We start from the raw sequence: 21918 nt of genomic DNA, 5'->3' as shown, positions 1-21918 counted from the left end.
TTAATGCTGGAAAGAACATTTCCAACAACTCCTCAACTGTGAATCCACAGTGGCGGCTGATACTCTCCCAGCTATCCCCCAGTACCCTGTGGTAGAGTCCATGAGTAAACCACCATCAATGGGAGAGCTGCAACAAGCAATCAAACAGATGAAAAACATCAAAGCCTGTGGCTCCAATGGTATTCCAGTTGACGTCTTCAAAACTGGTGGGCTTTTGCTCCCATCAAGACTCTGGAATATGTTGAGCACTTCCCATACCTTGGCAGCCACCTCTCTCAAAAGGTCACCATTAACGAGGAGATCCAATGCTGGATCGGCTGTGTAAGTTCAGTCGCGGCAGCAAGTATTTGACAACAAAGACCTCCACAAATCAACAAAAGTCCTAGTGAACAGAGCAGTTGTCGTCGCCACACCCCTGTACTGCAGTGAGACATGGACTGTGTATCAGTGACACGAGCACTAGAGAAGCTCCACTAGCAATGCCTCTGTCACATCCTCTGGATTCAGTGGGAGAACCATTGAACAAACGCTAGTGTCCTTCTTAAAGCCAGCTCCACAAGCATTCAGGCAAATCTCCTGAAAAATCATCTGTCCAGATGGGTGAAAAACATCTCCCTTGCCAGGTCCTGTTTTTTTTCAATTAAAATGACCAGTGTTGCAGGGGAGAACAAAGAAAATGCTTCAAAAATCACTCTGAAGCTCTTCTTGAAGCTTGGTAGCATTGACATTAATGATCGGGAGGAGCTTGCTACCAATCATTCAAAATGGCAACAACTTGTCCATCAAGCTGCTTCATGCTTCAAATCCAAAGGCCTTAATGATGTGGCAGAGCAATGGCGGAGAAGAATAGGAAGCAAATCCTGCACTCTGGATCCCTTTACCTTTTGGAATGTCCTGTCCCTTGCGCCCAAAGGTCTGTGGTTTGAGAATCGGCCTGTTCTGTCACATGAAGTCCAATGGCAGAAACTCGTGACAGAGTAGACGTCATCCTCGAATCGAGGGACATCCCACAACAACACCCTGTTTAACGTTCTTGATTGTTACTTCCCAGCATTGTGCTTACCTCTCCCACAATTCTATTTTAGTCCCTTCAATCTTGTTCAGCCCTGCCAATAATGGTGGCCATCCTGGTTGAAGTCATCAAATACATCCTTTACAACCAAACCTGGCCTCCACATAGTATTTGACAGTCAGTCCATTTCATCACCTCACACAGTCTCTTCTTCGTAGCCTTCTTCACAAGTCTACCTATTTCATCGCACCCAGAGCATCTCAAGTGTTGGTTTTTCTACCTGCCTCAGCACAATTATGTCTGCAGTGCCCTCTGGTTATATCCTTGGTTGCCTCCTTGTTTTCATTTACATGTTGCCCCACACTGACATTATTCATGAATTCATCTGACAGTTATTTCTGTTTTTGTTAGTTGCCCGGTCTGCTCTCAAGACATGGATGAGCTATAATTTCTTCTAAAAGTAGTTTCAGTCTTCCTTAGATTCATTTATTTGGCTCCCTAAAACTGCCTTGAAATGCAAATCCTTGCTACTTTTACAAATTCCCCCAATAGTATCGCACATTCTTATCTTGCGAGCACCTGCTTACTTGCTTCCCAGCTGCATCCCTCCAACTTTGACCTCTATTGCAAGTTCTTTGCATGTAGTAGAGTCGGCAGTCATTTCTCTGGAAAATCCCCTTTACTACTGCCGTGTTTAAAAAATTTCCACCGCTCCCTATCTTTTCAATTGTGTTTTGGATTATTTTTCCTTGCTTTTCGATTACTGCTTGGTCTCTGTTTTCTCTTTTTTATAAGGGAGTGGAACTTTGTAAAGCTGCAATATAATTGCAAGTTGTAAGGTAGGATAGAATGTTAAAGGAACAAACATCTTCAGATCTTGGGCACTTCACATTGCTGAGTCTGGCTTTTGAGCTGCTTGTAGCTTAGAGCTGTGTTTCTATTTCTTGTCTAGGGCTTTAGTGTTATGAAGCCAGTGCATAGTTTCACATAATGTGATGGCATATTTCAGAATATATGCTTTAGGAAAGGACACAATCAAGCAACAGTTGAGAATGCATTGGAGTTAGTAACATGACTGATTCTCAAAATGGAAATGTATATTTATTATATTATGCGTCAGCTGTAAGAAACAGGGACAGACTGGAAAAAACTTTTGCAGATAAAACTATGTTTTTTTCTCCAATGATTTAAAAATGTCCCTGTTTCAGCAATGTTAATATTTTTCCTTAAAACTTCTTCCTCACCTCCATTCACTATGTTCATACCTCTTTACCATTCACTTTGAAGCAGTTAAGTGGTCTAATCGTGGATTTCTCCATATTTTCCAGGTAAGGTCAAGTTTAAAAAGTTTGAGACCCCTACAAGAGCTGCTGTGGACTGTCATAATTAAACGCTGGAAGTATTGGGTTGTTATTTAGAAATTTATATGCAAAATGGAGCAAATTTCTCTATCCTGTTTTTGAAATTTATTTCTGCACCATAACATGCAAGGTAGGAGTTTCCCATTGTAATCGAACAAGTCCAGTTGTCTCCATGATCTTACCAAGGTCATAAACATGGTCCCATGCTTGACTCTTATTACACTCAATAGCTTTCAGTTATACTATATTAAAGGCTCTGTAAATCGTCCCAAGGTGATTCATGGAGCATTAATAAAATTTGACACCAAACCACTTAAGGAGATTGCAGGACATGTGCAAAAGCTGGTCAAAGAAGTAGGCTTTAAGAAGCATTTAAAAAGTAGAGAGAGATAGAGAGGCAAAGGGTGGGAATTCTAGAGTTAGGGCCTATTTGAATTTGAAATATCATGGAACCAGTCCAAGTACACATCATAAACACAACTATCTGGTTTCACATTCCTAACAGAAGAGCAGAACTTATTGAATGCAAACCTCCATTGTGGCACATTTTAAAAATGTTTATTGTCCATTTAGCGTCTAGCATTGAAATAGGGGCAGATTTGTAGGGTAACTAGATCCAGAATATCTTGAATAAGACAAGGAAAGAGAGACAATTTCCTGCACTCACTTCCCAAAAACAAAAATACAGGTATGGATGATGACAACCGTATCATTCTGTCAGTTTAATTTCTAAACTAGTCATCAGTAATTCTGCCCAAAATAGCTAAAAGGAAGGACCATTCAAGTGATGTAATATGTATACTTTGAAAAGTAGCAATCGGCAGGGCTATGGACAAAGAGCACAGAAGTGGGACTAATTGGATAGCTCTTTCAAAGAGATACAATGCACAGACACAATGGGGCAAATGCCCGCTTCTGTGCTATCTGATTATATATAGTTGTATTGCAAAGCACCAAGACATTTCTGTCCATGCTTGGATCAGTTCACACAAAGATTGGATCAAAAGGGAAAAGAAAATCTTTTATTTGGTCCGCTAAGAATCTCCTAGGTTTTACCTGGAGCCATCCTTTAATAGAGATAAAGATGTTTTAGCAGCAAGCAACTAATGCCTCATCATGTCAACATAACAGCAAGAGCTTTTTTGCTCTTCATTTGATTTCTCTTGCGTCTCTGCTCTTTGCCAATCACAATACTATTTCTGTCCCATTCCTCTGTCCCATTCCTCACTGGCTTACCACATTTTCTCTTCAGGTTCTTGGGTTTTCTGTTGTACTAAGGATCATTTTACACATAACAGCAAACATTCACTTAGGCTGTAACTCTCAGAAGACAAATTGGAGATACAGACCCACCTAATAGAAAACATATACCTGTATTTAAAAAATATATATATTCAAATTATAAATTAGGTGTGTTACTTCATTGTTTTTTTTAAATGTACACTTGGGAAAGCTTATCATTTGCAATGTAGATAAAATTAAGTCTATGAACGGAAATAAATCTCTTGTCAGGCTAACAGCAATGCCAAAATTGAAATAATTAACTGCCCTATGATAGGGTTTTTCTTGTGTTTTAACTTTCCGCAACACCTCTGCCAGGAGGCTAAGGCTAAAGAATCTGAGTTTCCACATAATTCAGATCACTTTGATCAAATATCAGCCTATCAGAATCAAAGTTTCTAAATGAATTTTTTTGTGGTTCCCAATTTCATTTGTTTTTTTCCCTTTTGCAAATTGGCAAGTTGTAACAATATTGTATTGCAACAGTATTGCTTAAAAACCCAAACTCAACAATAAGTGAGCTAAGTGAATAAACCAAAAACAATCGCTTGTAAATCCCCGTTGGTAAATGACATAATAAAGCCATTTAACTGAAAAGTTGTATACTTTAGAGAAGATTATTTTATTTCAGGGAGAAGATCTTCACTGGCTGGCTTGTGCTCTGTATGTAGCATGTAGAAAAGCCATTCCATCAGTGGGAAGAGGAACTGTAGAAGGGAATTGTGTCTCCTTGACAAAGATCCTACGCTCTTCTGAACTCAGGTAGGAATATAAAACAATGTTAGGTTAACATGACCAAGGGTAGGTTGATACTTCACAATGGATTCCCTGAACAGCTTAGCCTCAGTCTCTATGGGTTACCTGGAGTGACAGACAATGTGGTATCACTGTTATGTCTGTACTGAAGATAAATGGCATCAGGAAGTAGGTAGGTCAGACTACACGGCTGCATTCTGTAAAGAGCAAATTTAGGAAAAATAGAGAAATTATGGTGGTAGAGCTGCACTATTTCCTATACCACTACCAATAAGTAGTAGAGGAATATTACTATATAGACCTCTTTTAGATACTTAATTTCCATTGTAATGTTGAATATCAAAAGCATAATTCTGAACTGTCCAGTACTGAACAATGAAGTTACAGATTGGCACAGAAATGGCCCAAAGATAATACATGCTGTGTCAAGGCCAGCCACATTTTGGTCAGGATCTGACACCAAGGTGTGCAATAACCAAAGCCACTCAAGGAAAAGTACTGCAGAGGGGTAGGAAGCTACAGCAGCCATATTTTGATCTATCTATTGGTTGTGGAAACTGGCTTGAGATCTCAGGAGTGAAGCCCCCATACACAACTTAACTTTCTGCAACAGGTTTTCTTTTATCATGAAAAGTTGTCAGAATGTACCTTTGGGGGCCTGTCTACGCTATTTAAATGAATTAATGAAGGTCAACACTAGGTCAGTCACATGGGTAGAAGCCAAACCTACGCCACTTCCAACCGCAGTCCCTTTAGAGAGCATAAAATCTTGCTCTGGAACCTCCTTCTCATAACATAAAAGAGTTTTACCATAAACACATTTGAATGTTAATGCATTATATTCAGGAAAGTATTTACTAGATGGACTTTTGTGTGTGGAACAGTTTGATCGAGTTCTTCAATAAGATGCAAAAATGGGCAGACATGGCAGATTTGTCCCAAGAATTCAGGGAACGTACCGAAAAGCTGGAGAGGAACTTCACAGTTTCTGCTGTCATATTCAAGAAGTGCGAGCCTATCTTTCGTGACCTTTTTAAGGATCCTCAAGAAGAACAACCACCGCGACAGCATAGGGGTCGGAAACAGAGGTGAGATCTGAAATACCAAAAGAAATGTTCTACAGTCTATTCAGGCTAGGTAGTGATTTGTGGAATATTTAAACATGTAGTCCTAATTGGCATTGTTACAAATTTGCACAAAGCTGCCTATGCCTCAATTAAGTTAGTAGCACAAAAGATTTCAGTAAATAGTACATTTTACAAATTGTTAGCGAGCTGCTTGCTGTTTATTATTGTCGTACTTAATATCTGCCCATGCTCAATATGGAAACTGTTTACAATTGTAATTATCTGTTAGTAACTTCGGTTTAGGAGAAGCTCAAGCTTAGATAATTGATATTTGGAACTGCCATGCATGCTTGATCACTGTTTAAGTTTTCTTGATTTTAAGCATGGAGCATCAAGGTAAATGTATTAGATAAAGGGATGGGCACACCTAATTTTGTCACAGCAATATCCTGAAGCTCTGGAGTAAAACAGGAATGCTTCCCCCTGTCTCTATCAGTGATTTTGTACGAACTCTGTCCTTATACATATCTACAGCTCTGGTTATCCCTGTGTACATGTCTGCTTGTCCCCTTATGCAACTGCCGTTTTCTCCCTTTGTCTATCCGTGGTTCTATCCATCCATCCCTGTGCATTCAATGTTTCTCCCCCTTTGTCTCTGAAAGATATCTAGGTTGCACGAACAAAAATATTTCTTGGTTTATTAACACAAATGGTTTACAAATCCGCTAGGTCTTGGACATATTAGGAACAAACTAAATGGTTTGGAATTAAATCAATGATTCACAGCAGACCTACTCTGATAGCAATTTAAATCTTAATGACCAATTAGATATGCACAGGGGAACTGCAGTACAATAGATGCTGACCCTGAATTGAAAGGGACCTGGTAAAGATGTACATGGTATTGTATAGTCTATTCCCTTTTTAAGTCAAGTTAATTTTCCTCCCCTAATCAGAGATTGCTCCTGTGCAGCTTTACTTCAAAAATGGAATTATCCAGTATTTTGAATAGAACAAAAAAAAATGGCCGAATCAAAAGTAAGCTCTACACACAAATGAAATGCTGGGCAAGTGAGTAAGTGTATTTATTAGGAAGAGTCCTACTGTACAGAAAGTGATATTTCTAATTTGGAAGAGAAATCCAAAAACAAACTTTGCAATATTTTTGGAAATTCACAGAGTACATGACTAAAGGATACAGGATGTTAAGCTCAAGAGTTTACTAGACATTAGGTGCAACAGAAATACATCCTGTTACAAATGAGAGATTCTTAATCTATGTCCATTGACAGCTTCATAATAAAAGGATAGGAAGAGAGAGACAGAGGTAAACTGAGTAATGGTAGGCCAGTTAGCTTGTTAAATTATCAAATATTAGATGGAAAAAGTAAAAGATAACTCTTGTGTTTATCAAGTACTATGGTGGATGAGGAAAAGTGTAGTAGATCAGATGTACATGGATTTTCCAAACGTCGTTGACAAGGCACCACACAGGAGACCATAAGGAGGTTTGCATAGAATTAGAGGAAGAGTGACAAATTGTACAAACTGGTTAGAAGGGAGGAAACGTAGGATTTGACAGTTTCTCAGTGGATTGCAAGGTCCTATGTGGTTCAGATCAGAGACTACTTCTGTACATTATGTCAAATCAATGATTTGAATAAAAGGTAGGAGGACATCTCCACATTTGGAGACAATGCTAAGACACAAGGCGTAGTAAAAAATGGAAGACTAAAGGGAGCTGTAAGGCATTATAGATAAGATGATGGAATGGGCAAAGAAGCGGCTGATGAAATTTAATATTAGTAAGTATGAATTGATAAACTTTAGTTTAATTGTACTTTGGGAGACATTGAGTGATGTGGAAGAGGAACTTAGAGGTTTAGGTTTACAAGACATTAGAAGGTGCATCGTGTGGAGATGATCATAAAAGCCATTGGGCTCCTGGGTTTTATGGCGCAATCGAGGTATATTCCCACAAAGGGAAAGGCAGGGCAAACAAATCTAGGTGCCTGGATGATGAAAGAGACAGACATATAGATGAAGAAAAAGTGTGACACAGATGTCAGGTGGATAATACAACAGAGAGCTGGGCTGAATATAGAAAGGTACAGAGGGGAATTGAAAAAGCAAATAAGAGAAGCAATGAGAGAGTATGAGAAAAGACTGGCAGCTAACATAAAAGGGAATCCAGAAGCCTCCTATAGGCATATAAGTAGTAAAAGGGTAGTAAAATGAGAAGTGGGGCCAATTAGGAACCCAAAAGGGGATTTATGCCTGGAGACAGGGCTTGGCTAAGGTACTAAAAGAATATTTTGCAGTAAAGAGGAGATAGTTCGGACACTTGAAGGTTTTAAAATTAATAAGTGTTGTAACAATCCCCGTGGAGACATAACTTTAAAGAGAATTTTGAACTTCCAATTCAATTAGTTAATAGTTGAAAGAATGACGTCAAAATTTCACCTTTTAAGACATTTATTGTAACAAATGACTAAAACACTTAACTAAATACCATCTTTGTGGCAACTTATACATTAAATCAAAGAATGGAATATCTTCTTGGCAATGTGAACCACTTGAGCCTTGTATCTAGGTAAAAATGTGAATTAGCATTCAAGAGCCCAATCCTAATCTTGGAATGAAATGGGCAGTTTAAAGCACAACCATTTATCACCCAACATTCTCAACATTGTTCTTGGACTTGAGACTCTGTCTCCACTTGTTTTTTTAAAAAAAAATCATTAATGGGATGTGGGCATTGCTGGTGAGGGCAGCATTTAATGCCCATCCCTAATTGCCCTTGAGAAGGTGATGGTGAGCTGCCTTCTTGAACCTCTGCAGTCCATGTGGTGTCCACAATGCTCTTAGGGATGGAGTTCCAGGATTTTGACCCAGCAACAGTGAAGGAACGGCAATATATTTCCAAGTCAGAAAGGTGTATGGCTTGGAGGGGAAATTACAGGTGGTGGTGTTCCCATGCATCTGCTGCCCCTGTCCCGCTAGATGATAGCGGTCATGGGTTTGGAAGGTGCTGTCTAAGGAGCGTTGGTGAGTTCCTGCAATGCATCTTGTAGATAGTACGTACTGCTGCCACTGTGTGTCAGTTGTAGAGGGAGTGAATGTTTGTGGATTGGGTGCCAATCTAGCAGGCTGCTTTGTCCTGGATGATGTTGAGCTTCTTGAGTGTTGTTGGAGCTGTATTCATCCAGGCAAGTGAGGAGTATTCCGTCACACTCCTGACTTGTGCCTTGTAGGTGATGGACAGACTTTGGGGAGTCAGGAGGTGAGTTACTCACTGCCAGATTCCTAGCCCCTGACCTGTTCTTGTAGCCACAGTAATGGCTAGTCCAGTTCAGTTTCTGGTTGTTGATAGTGGGGGATTCAGTGATAGAAACGCCATTGAATGTCAAGGGGTGATGGTTAGATTGTCTCTTGTTGGAGATGGTCATGGCCTGGCACTTGTGTGGCACGAATGTTACTTGCCACTTGAAAGCCCAAGCCTGGATATTGTCCAGGGTATTGTCCTGTGTTAGCACACAGGGGTTTGGTCATTGTCTCAGAGCATAAATGCATTATACCTGCTTCCCATTAAAACAACCTAAACTTCCTTTTGATCTCTAACAATCAAACCACCAGGCTTACTGTCAGGCAGACTTCAGAACAGGTCACATGATCCTTCAATTTTACCTCAAATTTAAAGACAGTCCCAAAACATAACAATCTTATAAATCTCGATTGTAACAGAGGAGATATTGGATGGGCTGTCTGTACTTAAAAGTTGATAAAGCACAGACTGGATGAGATGCATCCCAGGATGCTGAAAGAAGTGAGTGTAAGTTGCAGAGGCATTGGTCATAATTTTCTAGTTTACCTTAGACTCACGGATAGAGAACTGTGCATGTTACACCCTTGTTCAAAAAAATGTATAAAAATAAGCCCCAAAATGGCAAGCCAGTCAGTTTAAGCTCAATGATGGGGAAGCTTCTAGAAATAGGGTAAAAGAGCGCGAGGAGAGGGGCCGAGGCACTGAGTAAAAGAGCACGAGGAGGGTGGCCGAGGCGCATGGTAAAAGAGCACGAGGAGGGTGGCCGAGGCACAGGGTAAGGGAGGGGCCGAGGCGCAGGGTAAAAGAGCACGAGGAGAGGGGCCAAGGCACAGGGTAAAAGAGCACGAGGAGAGGGGCTGAGGCGCAGGGTAAAAGATCGTGAGGAGAGGGGCCGATGCGCGGGGTAAAAGAGCACGAGGAGAGGGGCCGAGGCGCAGGGTAAGGGAGGGGCCGATGCGCAGGGTAAAAGAGCACGAGGAGAGGGGCCGAGGCGCAGGGTAATGGAGGGGCCGATGCGCAGGGTAAAAGAGCGCGAGGAGAGGGGCCGAGGCGCAGGGTAAGGGAGGGGCAGAGGTGCAGGGTAAATGAGCACGAGGTGAGGGGCCGAGGCGCAGGGTAAGGGAGGGGCAGAGGTGCAGGGTAAATGAGCACGAGGTGAGGGGCCGAGGTGCAGGGTAAGGGAGGGGCAGAGGCGCAGGGTAAAAGAGCACGAGGTGAGGGGCCGAGGCGCAGGGTAAAAGAGCGCGAGGAGAGGGGCCGAGGTGCAGGGTAAAAGAGCACGAGGGGAGGGGCCGAGGCACAGGGTAAAAGAGCGCGAGGAGAGGGGCCGAGGCGCAGGGTAAGGGAGGGGCAGAGGCGCAGGGTAAAAGAGCACGAGGAGACGGGACCTGCGTGAGAAGTGTCTCAGCAGCAGCAGATACAAACCGACAGCAGAGAGCCCCTTCAAGCTGTTTCTACCTGTCAGAACCAAAGTGTGATGTCACAGGAAATCAGGTGCGTATTTCTTCCATGTCTCTTTTGATTGGCCAAGTGGTCTAAATCAGGAGACATTATTACAGCTGAAGAGTACCATTAAGAAATTCACGTTTTTAAAGTATTTAACACCCAAATTAATTAATTAAACAGAATAGAGGTGGCTGGGCAGGTGCTGTGTTGCAGCTGAAGTATGTGGGAGGTGGTGGACACTGGTGCAATCCACAATGACCACATCTGCAGCAAGTGTTGGCTGCTCGAGGAACTTCGGCTCAGAGTTGATGAGCTGAAGTCCGAGCTGAGGACACTGTGACACATCAGGGAGGGGGAAAAGTTATCTGGACACTGTGTTTCAGGAGACAGTCACACCCCTTAGATGGTCAGGGATGGGAGGGTGTGACTGCGAGTGAGGCAGGTATGGGGATCCAGAACTCTGCTTTGGAGGAGCCTCAGCCAGTGCCCTTGTCCAATAGGTACGAGGTGCTTGTTCCCAGTGTGGACGAGGGCACAGGCTGCAGGGAGGATGAGCGACTGACCACAGCACCATGGTACAGAGCACCATTCAAAAGGGGGGAGAAAAGAGAAATGTAGTAGTAATAGGCGATGGCATAGTTAGGGGAATGAATACTGTTCTCTGCAGCAAAGACAGAGAGTCCCGAAATCTGTGCTGCCTACCTGGTGCCAAGGTTAAGGTCATCTCTCCTGGGCTGGAGAGAAACTTGGAGTGGGAGGGGAAGGATTCAGTTGTCGTGGTCCATGTAGGTCCCAACGACATAGTTAGGACTAGGAAAGAGGTTCTGCTGAGGGACTACGAGCAGCTCAGGGCTAAATTAAAAAACCGAACCACAAACGTAATAATCTCCGGATTACTACCTGAGCCGCGTGCAAACTGGCATAGGGTAAAAAAGATTAGAAAGATAAATGCGTGGCTCAAAGATTGGTGTGGGAGGAATGGGTTCCATTTCATGGGGCACTGACACCAGTACTAGGGAAGGAGAGAGCTGTTCTGTTGGGACGGGCTTCATTTGAACCATGCTGGGACCAGTCTCCTGGCAAATCATATAACTAAGGTTGTAGATAGGACTTTAAACTAATTAGTTGGGGGGGAGAGTTCAATTGAAGGGAAGTTTAAAAAATGAAAAAGGAACGAGAGAAAGCAGAGGTGCAGTGTAGTGAAGAGGCGAATGATAATCAAAGTGTGACCGGAAGGGGCAGAAAATATAAGCGGAAGAATGCAGCAGAAATTAGAACCAGAATGAGTAATAATGGTAAAAAGTCAAAACTTAAGGCTCTTTGTCTGAATGCATGCAGCATTTATAACAGGATAGATGAGTTGATGGCATAAATAGAAATAAATGAATATGATTTGATAGCTATTACAGAGACGTGGTTGCAGGGTGACCAAGACAGGGAACTCGGCAAAAAGGAAAAGGAGGCGGGGTAGCTTTGTTAATAAAGGAAGGTATCAGTGCGTTGGTGACTATTGATAAGGTGCAATAGATTGTGACATGGAATCAGTTTGGGTAGAAATAAGAAATAGCAAGATAAAGAATTCATGGAGCGGGGAGCCGTCTATAGGCCCCCGAAGAGTTGCCTCAATGTAGGATAAAGTATAAATCGGGAAATTATGAAGGTGTGTAAGAAGGACATTACAATTGTCCTGGGTGATTTTAATCTGCATATTGACTGGACAAATCAGATTGGCGGGGCAACATGGAAGGTGAATTTGTAGACTGCATCAGGGATTGTTTCTTAGAGGATTATGTTGCAGAAGCTACCCAAGAATTGGCTATTTTAGATCTAATAATGTGTAATGAGGTAGGATTAATAAAAGATCTCGTAGTTAAGGATCCTCTAGGAGGTAGCGATCACAACGTGGTAGAATTTCAAATTCAGTTTGAGGGCGAACAACTCCGATCTCAAACCAGTGTCCTCAACTTAAATAAGGGCAATTACAGAGGTATGAAGAAAGAGTTGTCTAAAGTGGACTGGGCAAATAGATTAAGGGGAAGGTCAGTGGATGAGCAGTGCCAGACATTTAAGCAGATATTTCATAAAGCTCAGCAAAAATTTATCCCGGTCAAAAAGAAGGACTCAATGAGAAGGATGAACCACCCGTGGTTAACAAAGGCATGGTCACGGAGAGTATCCAATCAAAAACTAAGGCATACAAAGCGGCGAAAACTAATGGTAGGCCAGAGGATTGGGAATTTTTTAGGAACCAATATTTTGCATCGGTCTTCATGGTGGAGGACACTATAAACATCCCAAAGATATTAGATAAGTAAGGAGCTAATGGGGGAAAGATCTTGTAACAGTCTCTATCACGAGGGACAAAGTATTTGACAAACTAATGGGACTAAAGGCAGACAAGTTGCCAGGACCTGATGGCCTACATCCAAGGGTTTTAAAGGAAGTGGCTGCAGAGCTAGCGGAGGTTCCAGAACTCACTGGTTTCTGGGAGGGTTCCAGCGGATTGGAAAACCACTAATATGACACCCCTGTTCAAGAAGGGAGGGAGACAAAATGCAGAAAACTATAGGCCAGTCAGCCCAACAACTGTCGTTGGGGAAAATGCTAGAGTCCAAAGTCAGCACTAAATGTATCATTCTCCAGCCCTCCATGGATTAATTAATATAAAAGCAAAATACTGCGGATACTGGAAATCTGAAACAAAAACAAAAATAGCTGGAAAAACTCAGCAGGTCTGACAGCATCTGCGGAGAGGAATACAGTTAACGTTTCGAGTCCGTGTGACTCTTCATCAGAACCAAGAGTCATACGGACTTGAAACGTCAACTGTATTCCTCTCTGCAGATGCTGTCAGACCTGCTGAGTTTTTCCAGCTATTTTTATTTTTGTTATGGTTTAATTAATATCGGATGTATTGCTACCAAAAGGTTGTCCTCAACACTAACACCTCCAGAAAGGACATTAAAATTGATATTGCTAAAGCCTTTTATTTACAATAGGACATGTTAAGGAAGATTTGGCCTCATGCCTCTTTTCCTATCACTGCTTTCTCAAAATAATTGCACTCAGTTAATTGGAAGTAAAAAAAAAAAATTACTTTTACTAACCGTCCCAATTTCTATTCACACTGTTTACTGAGACACACTTTTTTTCTGGATTGTGCACATCTTTTGTGTAGGAGAATCAGAAAGGATAGGCAAAGAGAGAAAATGATAATAAATCCAATAAGGAATTCAGGAGAAACATCTTCACCATGTAGTTAGAAAATGGAATGAAGTGAATGTCAGATGCATTTAAGGGGAAGATAGATAAACACATGACAGAGAAAGGAATAGAAAATTATGCTGAGAGTTAGATGAAGCGAAATGAGAGGAGGTTTGTGTGAAGCATAACACCAACATAGACCAGTTGGGGTGAATGACCTGTTTCTATACGGTGAATCTTATGTAAAAACTTCACTCAAGTACAAGGTAAAGTACCAACTTGAGTATTGCTGAAAGAGACATGTTGAAGCATTTCGTCTTGCACTCATCAGGACACGTTGCAAGAATACCAGTACGAGGGGAAAACAACAATTTATACTGTATGAGAAGAGAATGCTGATTGGTTGGCAAGCGTACTCTGGTAGAAGTGTTCCCATGGAGAATGCACCAATTGATGATGGCTGACAGTTAACTGCCAAGTATTGTTTGAAATTTAAACCAGGCAGCTTGATCCTGATTGCCCCAAGGAACAAGTCAATGCCTTGATCAGCCAATGGCTGTTACTTATTTTGTTTAGATGAAACAGGTGCAATTTGTCTACATGTTATTTTTAAATTCACTTGCAGGATATGGGCGTTGCTGGCTAGGCCAGCATTTATTGCCCATCCCTAATTGCCCTTAAGAAGGTGGTGGTGAGCTGCCTTCTTGAACTGCTGCAGTCCCTGTGGTGTAAATATACCCATAGCACTCTTAGGGAGTGAATTCCATTATTTTGACCCAGCAACAGTGAAGGAACAGTGATATATTTCCAAGTCAGGATGTTGAGTAGCTTGAAGGATAAGGGTGGTGTTCCCATGTATCTGCTGTCCTTCTAGATGGTAGCTGATGTGGGTTTGTAAGGTGATGCCTAAGGAGCCTAGGTGAGTTTCTGCAGTACATCCTGTAGATGGTACATACTGCTGCCACTGTTTGTCGGTGGGGGAGGGAGTGAATGTTTGCGAATGGGGTGTCGATCAAGCGGGCTGCTTTATCCTGGATGGTGTCGAGCTTGAGTGTGGTTGGAGCTGTACTCATCCAGGCGAGTGAGGAGTATTCCATTGCATTCCTGACTTGTGCCTGTGGATAGGCTTTGGGGAGGAAGGAGGGGAGTTACTCACCACAGGATTCCTAGCACCTGACCTGCTCTTTTAGCCACAGTATTTATATGGCTGGCCCAGTTCCGTTCCTGGTTAATGGTAACCCCCCAGGATATTGATAATGGAGGATTCAGCGATGATAATGCCATTGAATGTCAGGGGGGCGATCTGTCTTGTTGGACAAGGTCACTGCCTGGCACTTGTATAGCATGAATGTTACTTGCCACTTGTCAGCCCAAGCCTGAATATTGTCCAGGTCTTGCTGCGTTTGGACATGGACTTGCATCAGTATCTGAGGAGCCACGAATGGGACTGAACATTGTGCAATCATCAGCGAGCATCTCCACTTCTGACCTTATGATGGAAGGAAGGTCATTGATGAAGCAGCTGAAGATGGTTGGGCCTAGACACTACCCCAAGGAACTCCTGCAGTGATGTCCTGGAACTGAGATGACTGACCTCCAACAACCTACAACCATCTTTCTTTGTGCTAGGTATGACTCCAACCAGCAGAGTTTTCTCCCCTTGATTCTGATTGACTCCAGTTTTGCAAGGGCTCCTTGGTGTCCACATGGTTAAATGCTGCCTTATGTCAAGGGCAGTCACTCTCACCTCACCTTGGGAGTTCAGCTCTTTTGCCCATGTTTGATTCAAGGCTGTAATAAGCTCAGGAGCCGAATGACCCTGGTGGAATCTAAACTGAGTGTCAGTGAGCAGGTTATTGCTAAGCAAGTGTCACTTGGTAGTACAGTTGATGAACCCTTCCATTACTTTCCTAATGAACGAGAGTAGAGTGATGGGGTGGTAATTGGCCGATTTAGATTTGTCCTGCTTTGTGTGTACAGGACATACCTGGACAATTTTCCACATTGACGGGTATGTGCCAGTGTTGTAGCTGTACTGGAACAGCTTGGCTAGGGGCGCGGCAAGTTCTGGAGCACAAGCCTTCAGTACTATTGCCGGAATATTGTCAGGGCCCATAGCCTTTGCAGTATCCAGTGCCTTCAGCTGTTCCTTGATATCATGTGAAGTGAATCAAAGTGGCTGAAGACTGACATCGGTGATGCTGGGGACCTCCAAAGGAGGCCGAGATGGATCATCCACTTGACATTTCTGGCTGAAGATTGTTGCAAAAGCTTCAGCCTTAACTTTTGCACTGATGTTCTGGGCTCCTCCATCATTGAGGATGGGGATATTTGTGGAGCACCTTCCTCCAGTGAGCTGTTTAATTGTCCACCATCATTCACAACTGGATGTGGCAGGACTGTAGAGTTTAGATCTGATCCGTTGGTTGTGGAATCGCATAGCTCTATCACTTGCTGCTAATGCTGTTTGGCACACAAGTAGTCCTGTGTTGTAGCTTCACCAGGTTGACACCTCATTTTTAGGTATGCCTGGTGCTGCTCTTGGCATGGCCTCCTGCACTCTTCATTGAACCAGGGTTGATCCCCTGGCATTATGGTAATGGTAGAGTAGGGGATATGATGGGCCATGAGGTTACAGATTGTAGTCGAGTACAATTCTGCTGCCGCTGGTGGTCCACGGAGCCTCATGAATGCTCAGTCTTGAGTTGCTAGATCTGTTCAAAGTCTATCCCATTTAGTATGGTGGTACACAACATGATGGAGGGTATCGTCAACATGAAGATGGGACTTCATCTCCACAAGGACTGTGCGATAGTCACTCCAACTGATACTGTCATGGACAGATATATGTGCAGTAGGCAGGTTTTTCCCTCTTGTTAGTTCTCTTGCCGCCTGCTGCAGACCCAGTCCAGCAGCTATGTCCTTTAGGACTCGGCCAGCTTGCTCCTTGGTGGTGCTACCAAGCCACTTTTGTTGATGGACATTGAAGTCCCCCACCCAGAGTACATTCTGTACCCTTGGTACTGAACATCAGTGGTACTGATTCATCAGCTGGGGGGAGGGGCGGGGGGTTGCTGTATGTGGGTTATCAGGAGGTTTCCTTGCCCACGTTTGATGCCATGGGACTTAATTGGGTCAGAAGTCGATGTTGAGTCCCAGGGCAACTCCCTCCTGAGTGTATACCACTGAGCCTGCCAGTGAGACAGGATATACCCAGGGATGGTGATGGTGGTGTCTGGGACATTAGGTATGATTCCATGAGAGTGACTATGGCAGGTATAGTCGGGCTGTTGCTTGACTAGGTCTGTGAGACAGCTTTCCCAATTTTGGCACAATATTTTGATGTTAGATGTTAGTAAGGAGGACTTTGTAGGGTCAACAGGGCTGGTTTTGCGGTGCCTAGATTGATGCTAGGTGGTCCGTCCAGTTTCATTCCTTTTTTATTAACTTTTTAAGCTATTTGATACAACTGAGTGGCTTGCTAGGCCATTTAAGAGTCAACCACATTACTGCCGATCTGGAGTCACATGTAGGCCAGACCAGGTGAAGGACATTACAGAACAGATGGGTTTTTACGACAAGTCGACAATGTTCATCATTAGACTTTTGATTCCAGATTTTTATTGATTTCAAATTCCACCATCTACCATGGTGGGATTTGAACCCAAGTCCCCAGCTCATTACCCTGGGTCTCTGGATTACCAGCCCAGTGAGAATACCACTACACCATCACCCCTCCCCTACAAGAATAGGGCCCTGTGAATTAATATATGTTGCCCTTAGTACATGCAAGTGCAACACACTTAAATTGTCAGCGTAATTCCTAGCACACTGAGGATTATTTAGCAAATGTTGTCCAATCGTAGAATCATATCTCATGTTGGATACTGTGTTTTGAGTTTTGCAGGCATGGGCTGGTTGGGTACAGTCTGTACCTTGCTCAGATGCTACTTGCAACGGGCACAGTACAGATTGTACCCAACCAGCCTGTGCTTGCAAAACTCAAAACTAGTGTCTATAATTAGATGTGATTCCATGATTGGACAGCATTTGCTAAATAATCCTCCAGTGTGCTAGGAATTATGCTGACAACCGATTTAAGATTCAGTTGGGCTCGCAGTGTGGCGCATGTGTGTGTACTGGAAGATATATATTATATATATATTAATACACAAGGCCCTGTTCTTTGCAGGCAGAAATAACATATACATACATTAGCTGAAACAGGCACAAACAAAATAAGGGACTGCCATTCACTGTCTCATTCCTCAGGGCAATGCCTTGACCAATCAGGGCCAAGCTGCCTGGTTTAAATTTCAAACAATGTTTGGCAGTTAACTGTCAGTCACCATCAATTGGTGCATTCTCCGTGGCAATGCCTCTACCAGAGTCCACTTGCCAACCTATCAGCACTCTCTTCTCATACAGTATAAATTGTTGTTTGCCTCTTGTATTGGAATTCTTGGAAATGTCCTGACGAGTGCAAGACGAACAGCTTCAACACATCTCTTTTTTCAGCAATACTCAAGGTCTGTACTACCAAATGACTATTTGCAAAGTAACAAGTTAAAGTGCACAGAAGATGCTAAAAAATGTAGTCCTACAGGTGTTCAAATTTATTCGTAAAACCAAAAGAGACTATTCTGAATGACTTTTACAGGGTAAACTAGACAGGTACCCACGATACATGCTTAAGTTGAATAAAGATGGCCAAGGCAGGTGCACTATCATATATGGATAGAAAAGCATTACAAAGCTGCACTTCAAAGATCTGAATCTGATCTTCAAAAAAATCTTATTAGAGTTTGTTATTCATTTTAACAGAATTGTCAGCTTTATAAAGGATAGAAGATGAAATCATTGTATACTTCAGTTGAAATAAATTAAAACAACTTGATATGATGGTACAAGCCAACAGTTGATTTGTTTAAAAAAATCATTTGAAATTGGGTGCCCAATGAAATAAGGCGGCGATTCTGCTTATGTTACAATCAGGTCATTGCAAAGCAGAGGGTTTATGAAGGTTTAACTGGTTCAATGACTGACAAGAATATGAAAAAAATGACAAGAACTAGTACAAATTTATTGTAATTAACTGAGGGAATCCAAGGGCAGGCAGTTAGCAGGATGTTATAGTAAAGCTCATTCAGGGGAACTAACAATGTAGATACATATAACAAAGGCTAATATTAATAGTATTTCAAAGTTGCATTTGATTTCAAATTGGCCCCAATAATTGTACCTCTAATCAAGTAAATATTTTAAACATGAAATAAAAAACTGAAAATGCAAGAATACTCAGGACAGGCAGCATATGTGTAAAGAGAAGTTATCATTTCAGATTGATGACCTTTTCATTGTTAATAGCAATAAGACTCAATACACAAGTTAAAACATGCCAAGACATAGTAGACAAAGAATAGCATGAATCTCATAAAAATTATTATAATAAAGTTGGACCAACACACCAACCAGGCAGTCTTACATGATGGCACAGAGTGGTGGAATGATGTTTCCCAAACCTTAAGTTAGTGCTGGAGTGAAAAAAGAGTACATGAAACAGTTCCCAAAGAGATGGTTTAATCCTTCATCTTTCAGCAGCGAAATCATAATGCAAGAAGTTTTAAAATTACTCAACAAGAACTGAATGTAAAATGAACAAAGGAAAAGCTAAGCAAGGATTTTATATATGTGTGTGTGTGTGTGTGAGAGAGAGACAGACAAGAGGCAAGAAAACACACGTGTGTGTGTGTGTGTGTGTGTGTCTGACAAGAGGCAAGAAATGAAACGTGTGTGTGTGCGCATGTGTGACAAGAGGCAGGAAACCATACGTGTGTGTGTGTGTGTGTGTGTGTGTGTGACAAGAGGCAAGAAACCACACGTGTGTGTGCATGTGTGACGAGAGGCAGGAAACCACGTGTGTGTGTGTGTGACAAGAGGCAAGTAACTACACATGTGTGTGCGTGTGCGTGCATGTGTATGACAAGAGGCAAGTAAACACACATTGTGTGTGTGTCTGCGCGTGCGTGCGCATGTATGACGAGGCAAGTAACCACACATTTGTGTGTGTGTATGACAAGAGGCAAGTAACTATACATTTGTGTCTGTGTGCGCGCACACGTGTATGACAAGTGGCAAGTAACAACACGTGTGTGTGTGTTCGCGCATGTGTATGACAAGAGGCAAGTAAACACACATTGTGTGTGTGTCTGCGCGTGCGTGCGCATGTATGACGAGGCAAGTAACCACACATTTGTGTGTGTGTGTGCGCGTGAGTGCGCGTGTATGACAAGAGGCAAGTAACCACACATTTGTGTCTGTGTGTGCGTGCACGTGTATGACAAGAGGCAAGTAACCACACATTTGTGTGTGTGTGTGCGCACATGTAGGACAATAGGCAAGGAACCACACATTTGTGCGTGTGTGTGTGTGCGCGCGTGTATGACAAGAGGCAAGTAACCACACATTTGTGTGTGTGTGTGCGTGTGTATGACAGGAGGTAAGTAACCACACATTTGTGTGTGTGTGTGTGCGCGTGTATGACGAGGCAAGTAACCACACATTTGTGTGTGTGTGTATGACAAGAGGCAAGTAACCACACATTTGTGTGTGTGCGCGCGTGTATGACAGGAGGCAAGTGGCCATACATTTGTGTGTGTGTGCGTGTATGACAAGAGGCAAGTAACTACATATTTGTGTGTGTGTATAACAAGAGGCAAGTAACCACACATTTGTGTGTGTGCGCGCGTATGACAAGAGGCAAGTAACCACACATTTGTGTGTGTGTGTGTGTGTGTGCGCGCGCGCGTGTATGACAAGAGGCAAGGAACTACATATTTGTGTGTGTGTGTATGACAAGAGGCAAGTAACCATACATTTGTGTGTGTGTGTGCGCGTGTATGACAAGAGGCAAGTAACCACACATTGTGTGTGTGTACCTGTATGACAAGAGGCAAGTAACCACACATTTGTGTGTGTGTGTGTGTGTGTGCGCGTGTATGACAAGAGGCAAGTAACCACACATTTGTGTGTGTGTGTGACAGGAGGCAAGTAACCACACATTTGTGTGTGTGTGCGTGTGTATGACGAGGCAAGTAACCGCACATTTGGGTGTGTGTGTGTGTGTATGACAAGAGGCAAGTAACCACACATTGTGTGTGTGCGCGCACGTGTATGACAGGAGGCAAGTAAGCACACATTTGTGTGTGTGTGCGCGTGTATGAAAAGAAGCAAGTAACCACACATTTGTGTGTGTGCGCGCGCGCATGTATGACAGGAGGCAAGTGACCACACATTTGTGTGTGTGTGCGCGTGTATGACAAGAGGCAAATAACTACACGTGTGTGTGTGCGCGTGTGTGTGTGCGCACGTGTGTGCGTGTATGACAAGAGGCAAGTAACCACACATTTGTGTGTGTGCGCGCGTGTATGACAAGAGGCAAGTAACCACACATTTGTGTGTGTGTGTGCGCGTGTATGAGAAGAGGCAAGTAACCACACATTTGTGAGTATTTGTGTGTGTGCGTGTGCGTGTATGTCAAGAGACAAGTAACCACACTTGTATGTGTTTGTATGTGTGTGCGCGCGTCAAGAGGCAAGAAACCACACATTTGTGTGTGTGTGCACGTGTATGACAAGAGGCAAGTAATTACACGTGTGTGTGCGCGTGTGCGTGTATGACAAGAGGCAAGTAACCACACTTGTGTGTGTGCGACAAGAGGCAAGAAGCAACACGTGTGTTTGTGTGACAAGAGGCAAGAAACCACGTGTGTGTGTGAGACAAGAAGAAAGAAACCACACGTGCATGTGTGTGTGTGTTTTGTGTGTGTGAGAGACAAGAGGCAAGAAGCCACACGTGTGTGTGTCTGTGTGTGAGAGACAAGAGGCAAGAAACCACACGTGTGTGTTTGTGTATGACAAAAAAAACCACACGTGTGTGTGTGAGACAAGAGGCAAGAAACAACATGTGTGTTTGTATGTGTTTGTGTGACAAGAGTCAAGAAACCACGTGTGTGTGTGTGTGTGACAAGAAGAAAGAAACCACACGTGTGTTTGTGTGTGCGTGAGAGAGAGAAAGAGGCAAGAAACTACACGTGTGAGTGGGTGTGACAAGAGGCAAGAAACCACACGTGTGTGTGTGTGTGTGTGTGTGTGTGTGTGTGTATGTGACAAGAAGAAAGAAACCACACGTGCGGGTGTGTGAGAGACAGGCAGGAAACCACACGTGTGTTTGTGTAACAAGAGGCAAGGAACCACGTGTGTGTGTGTGACAAGAAGAAACCACACGTATGTGTGTGTGAGACAGGAGGGAAAAACCACACGTGTGTGTGTCTGTGTGTGTGTGACAGGAGGCAAGAAACCACACGTGTGTGTGTGAGACAAGAGGCAAGAAACCACACGTGTGTGTGAGAGACAAGAGACAAGAAACCACATGTGTGTGTGAGAGAGACAAGAGACAAGAAACCAC

General features: G+C 43.0%; 1 protein-coding gene across 4 annotated transcripts in view; it reads left to right on the top strand.

The window, feature by feature from the left end:
• Nucleotides 1-21918, top strand: part of rbl2 (retinoblastoma-like 2 (p130)) — a 178496-nt gene that overhangs the window by 5699 nt on the left and 150879 nt on the right. For all 4 annotated transcript variants that reach the window (XM_078544278.1, XM_078544280.1, XM_078544276.1 and 1 more), the window contains exons 2-3: nt 4286-4416; nt 5295-5498. In XM_078544278.1, coding sequence (XP_078400404.1) covers nt 4286-4416; nt 5295-5498 — 335 coding nt within the window. The remainder of the gene's footprint in view (nt 1-4285; nt 4417-5294; nt 5499-21918) is intronic.

Source organism: Cetorhinus maximus, chromosome 6, assembly GCF_964194155.1.
Source record: "Cetorhinus maximus chromosome 6, sCetMax3.hap1.1, whole genome shotgun sequence".
Lineage (NCBI taxonomy): Eukaryota > Metazoa > Chordata > Chondrichthyes > Lamniformes > Cetorhinidae > Cetorhinus > Cetorhinus maximus.
The sequence above is the reverse complement of the archived record's forward strand: the minus strand, read 5'-3'. Positions and strand labels throughout refer to the sequence as shown.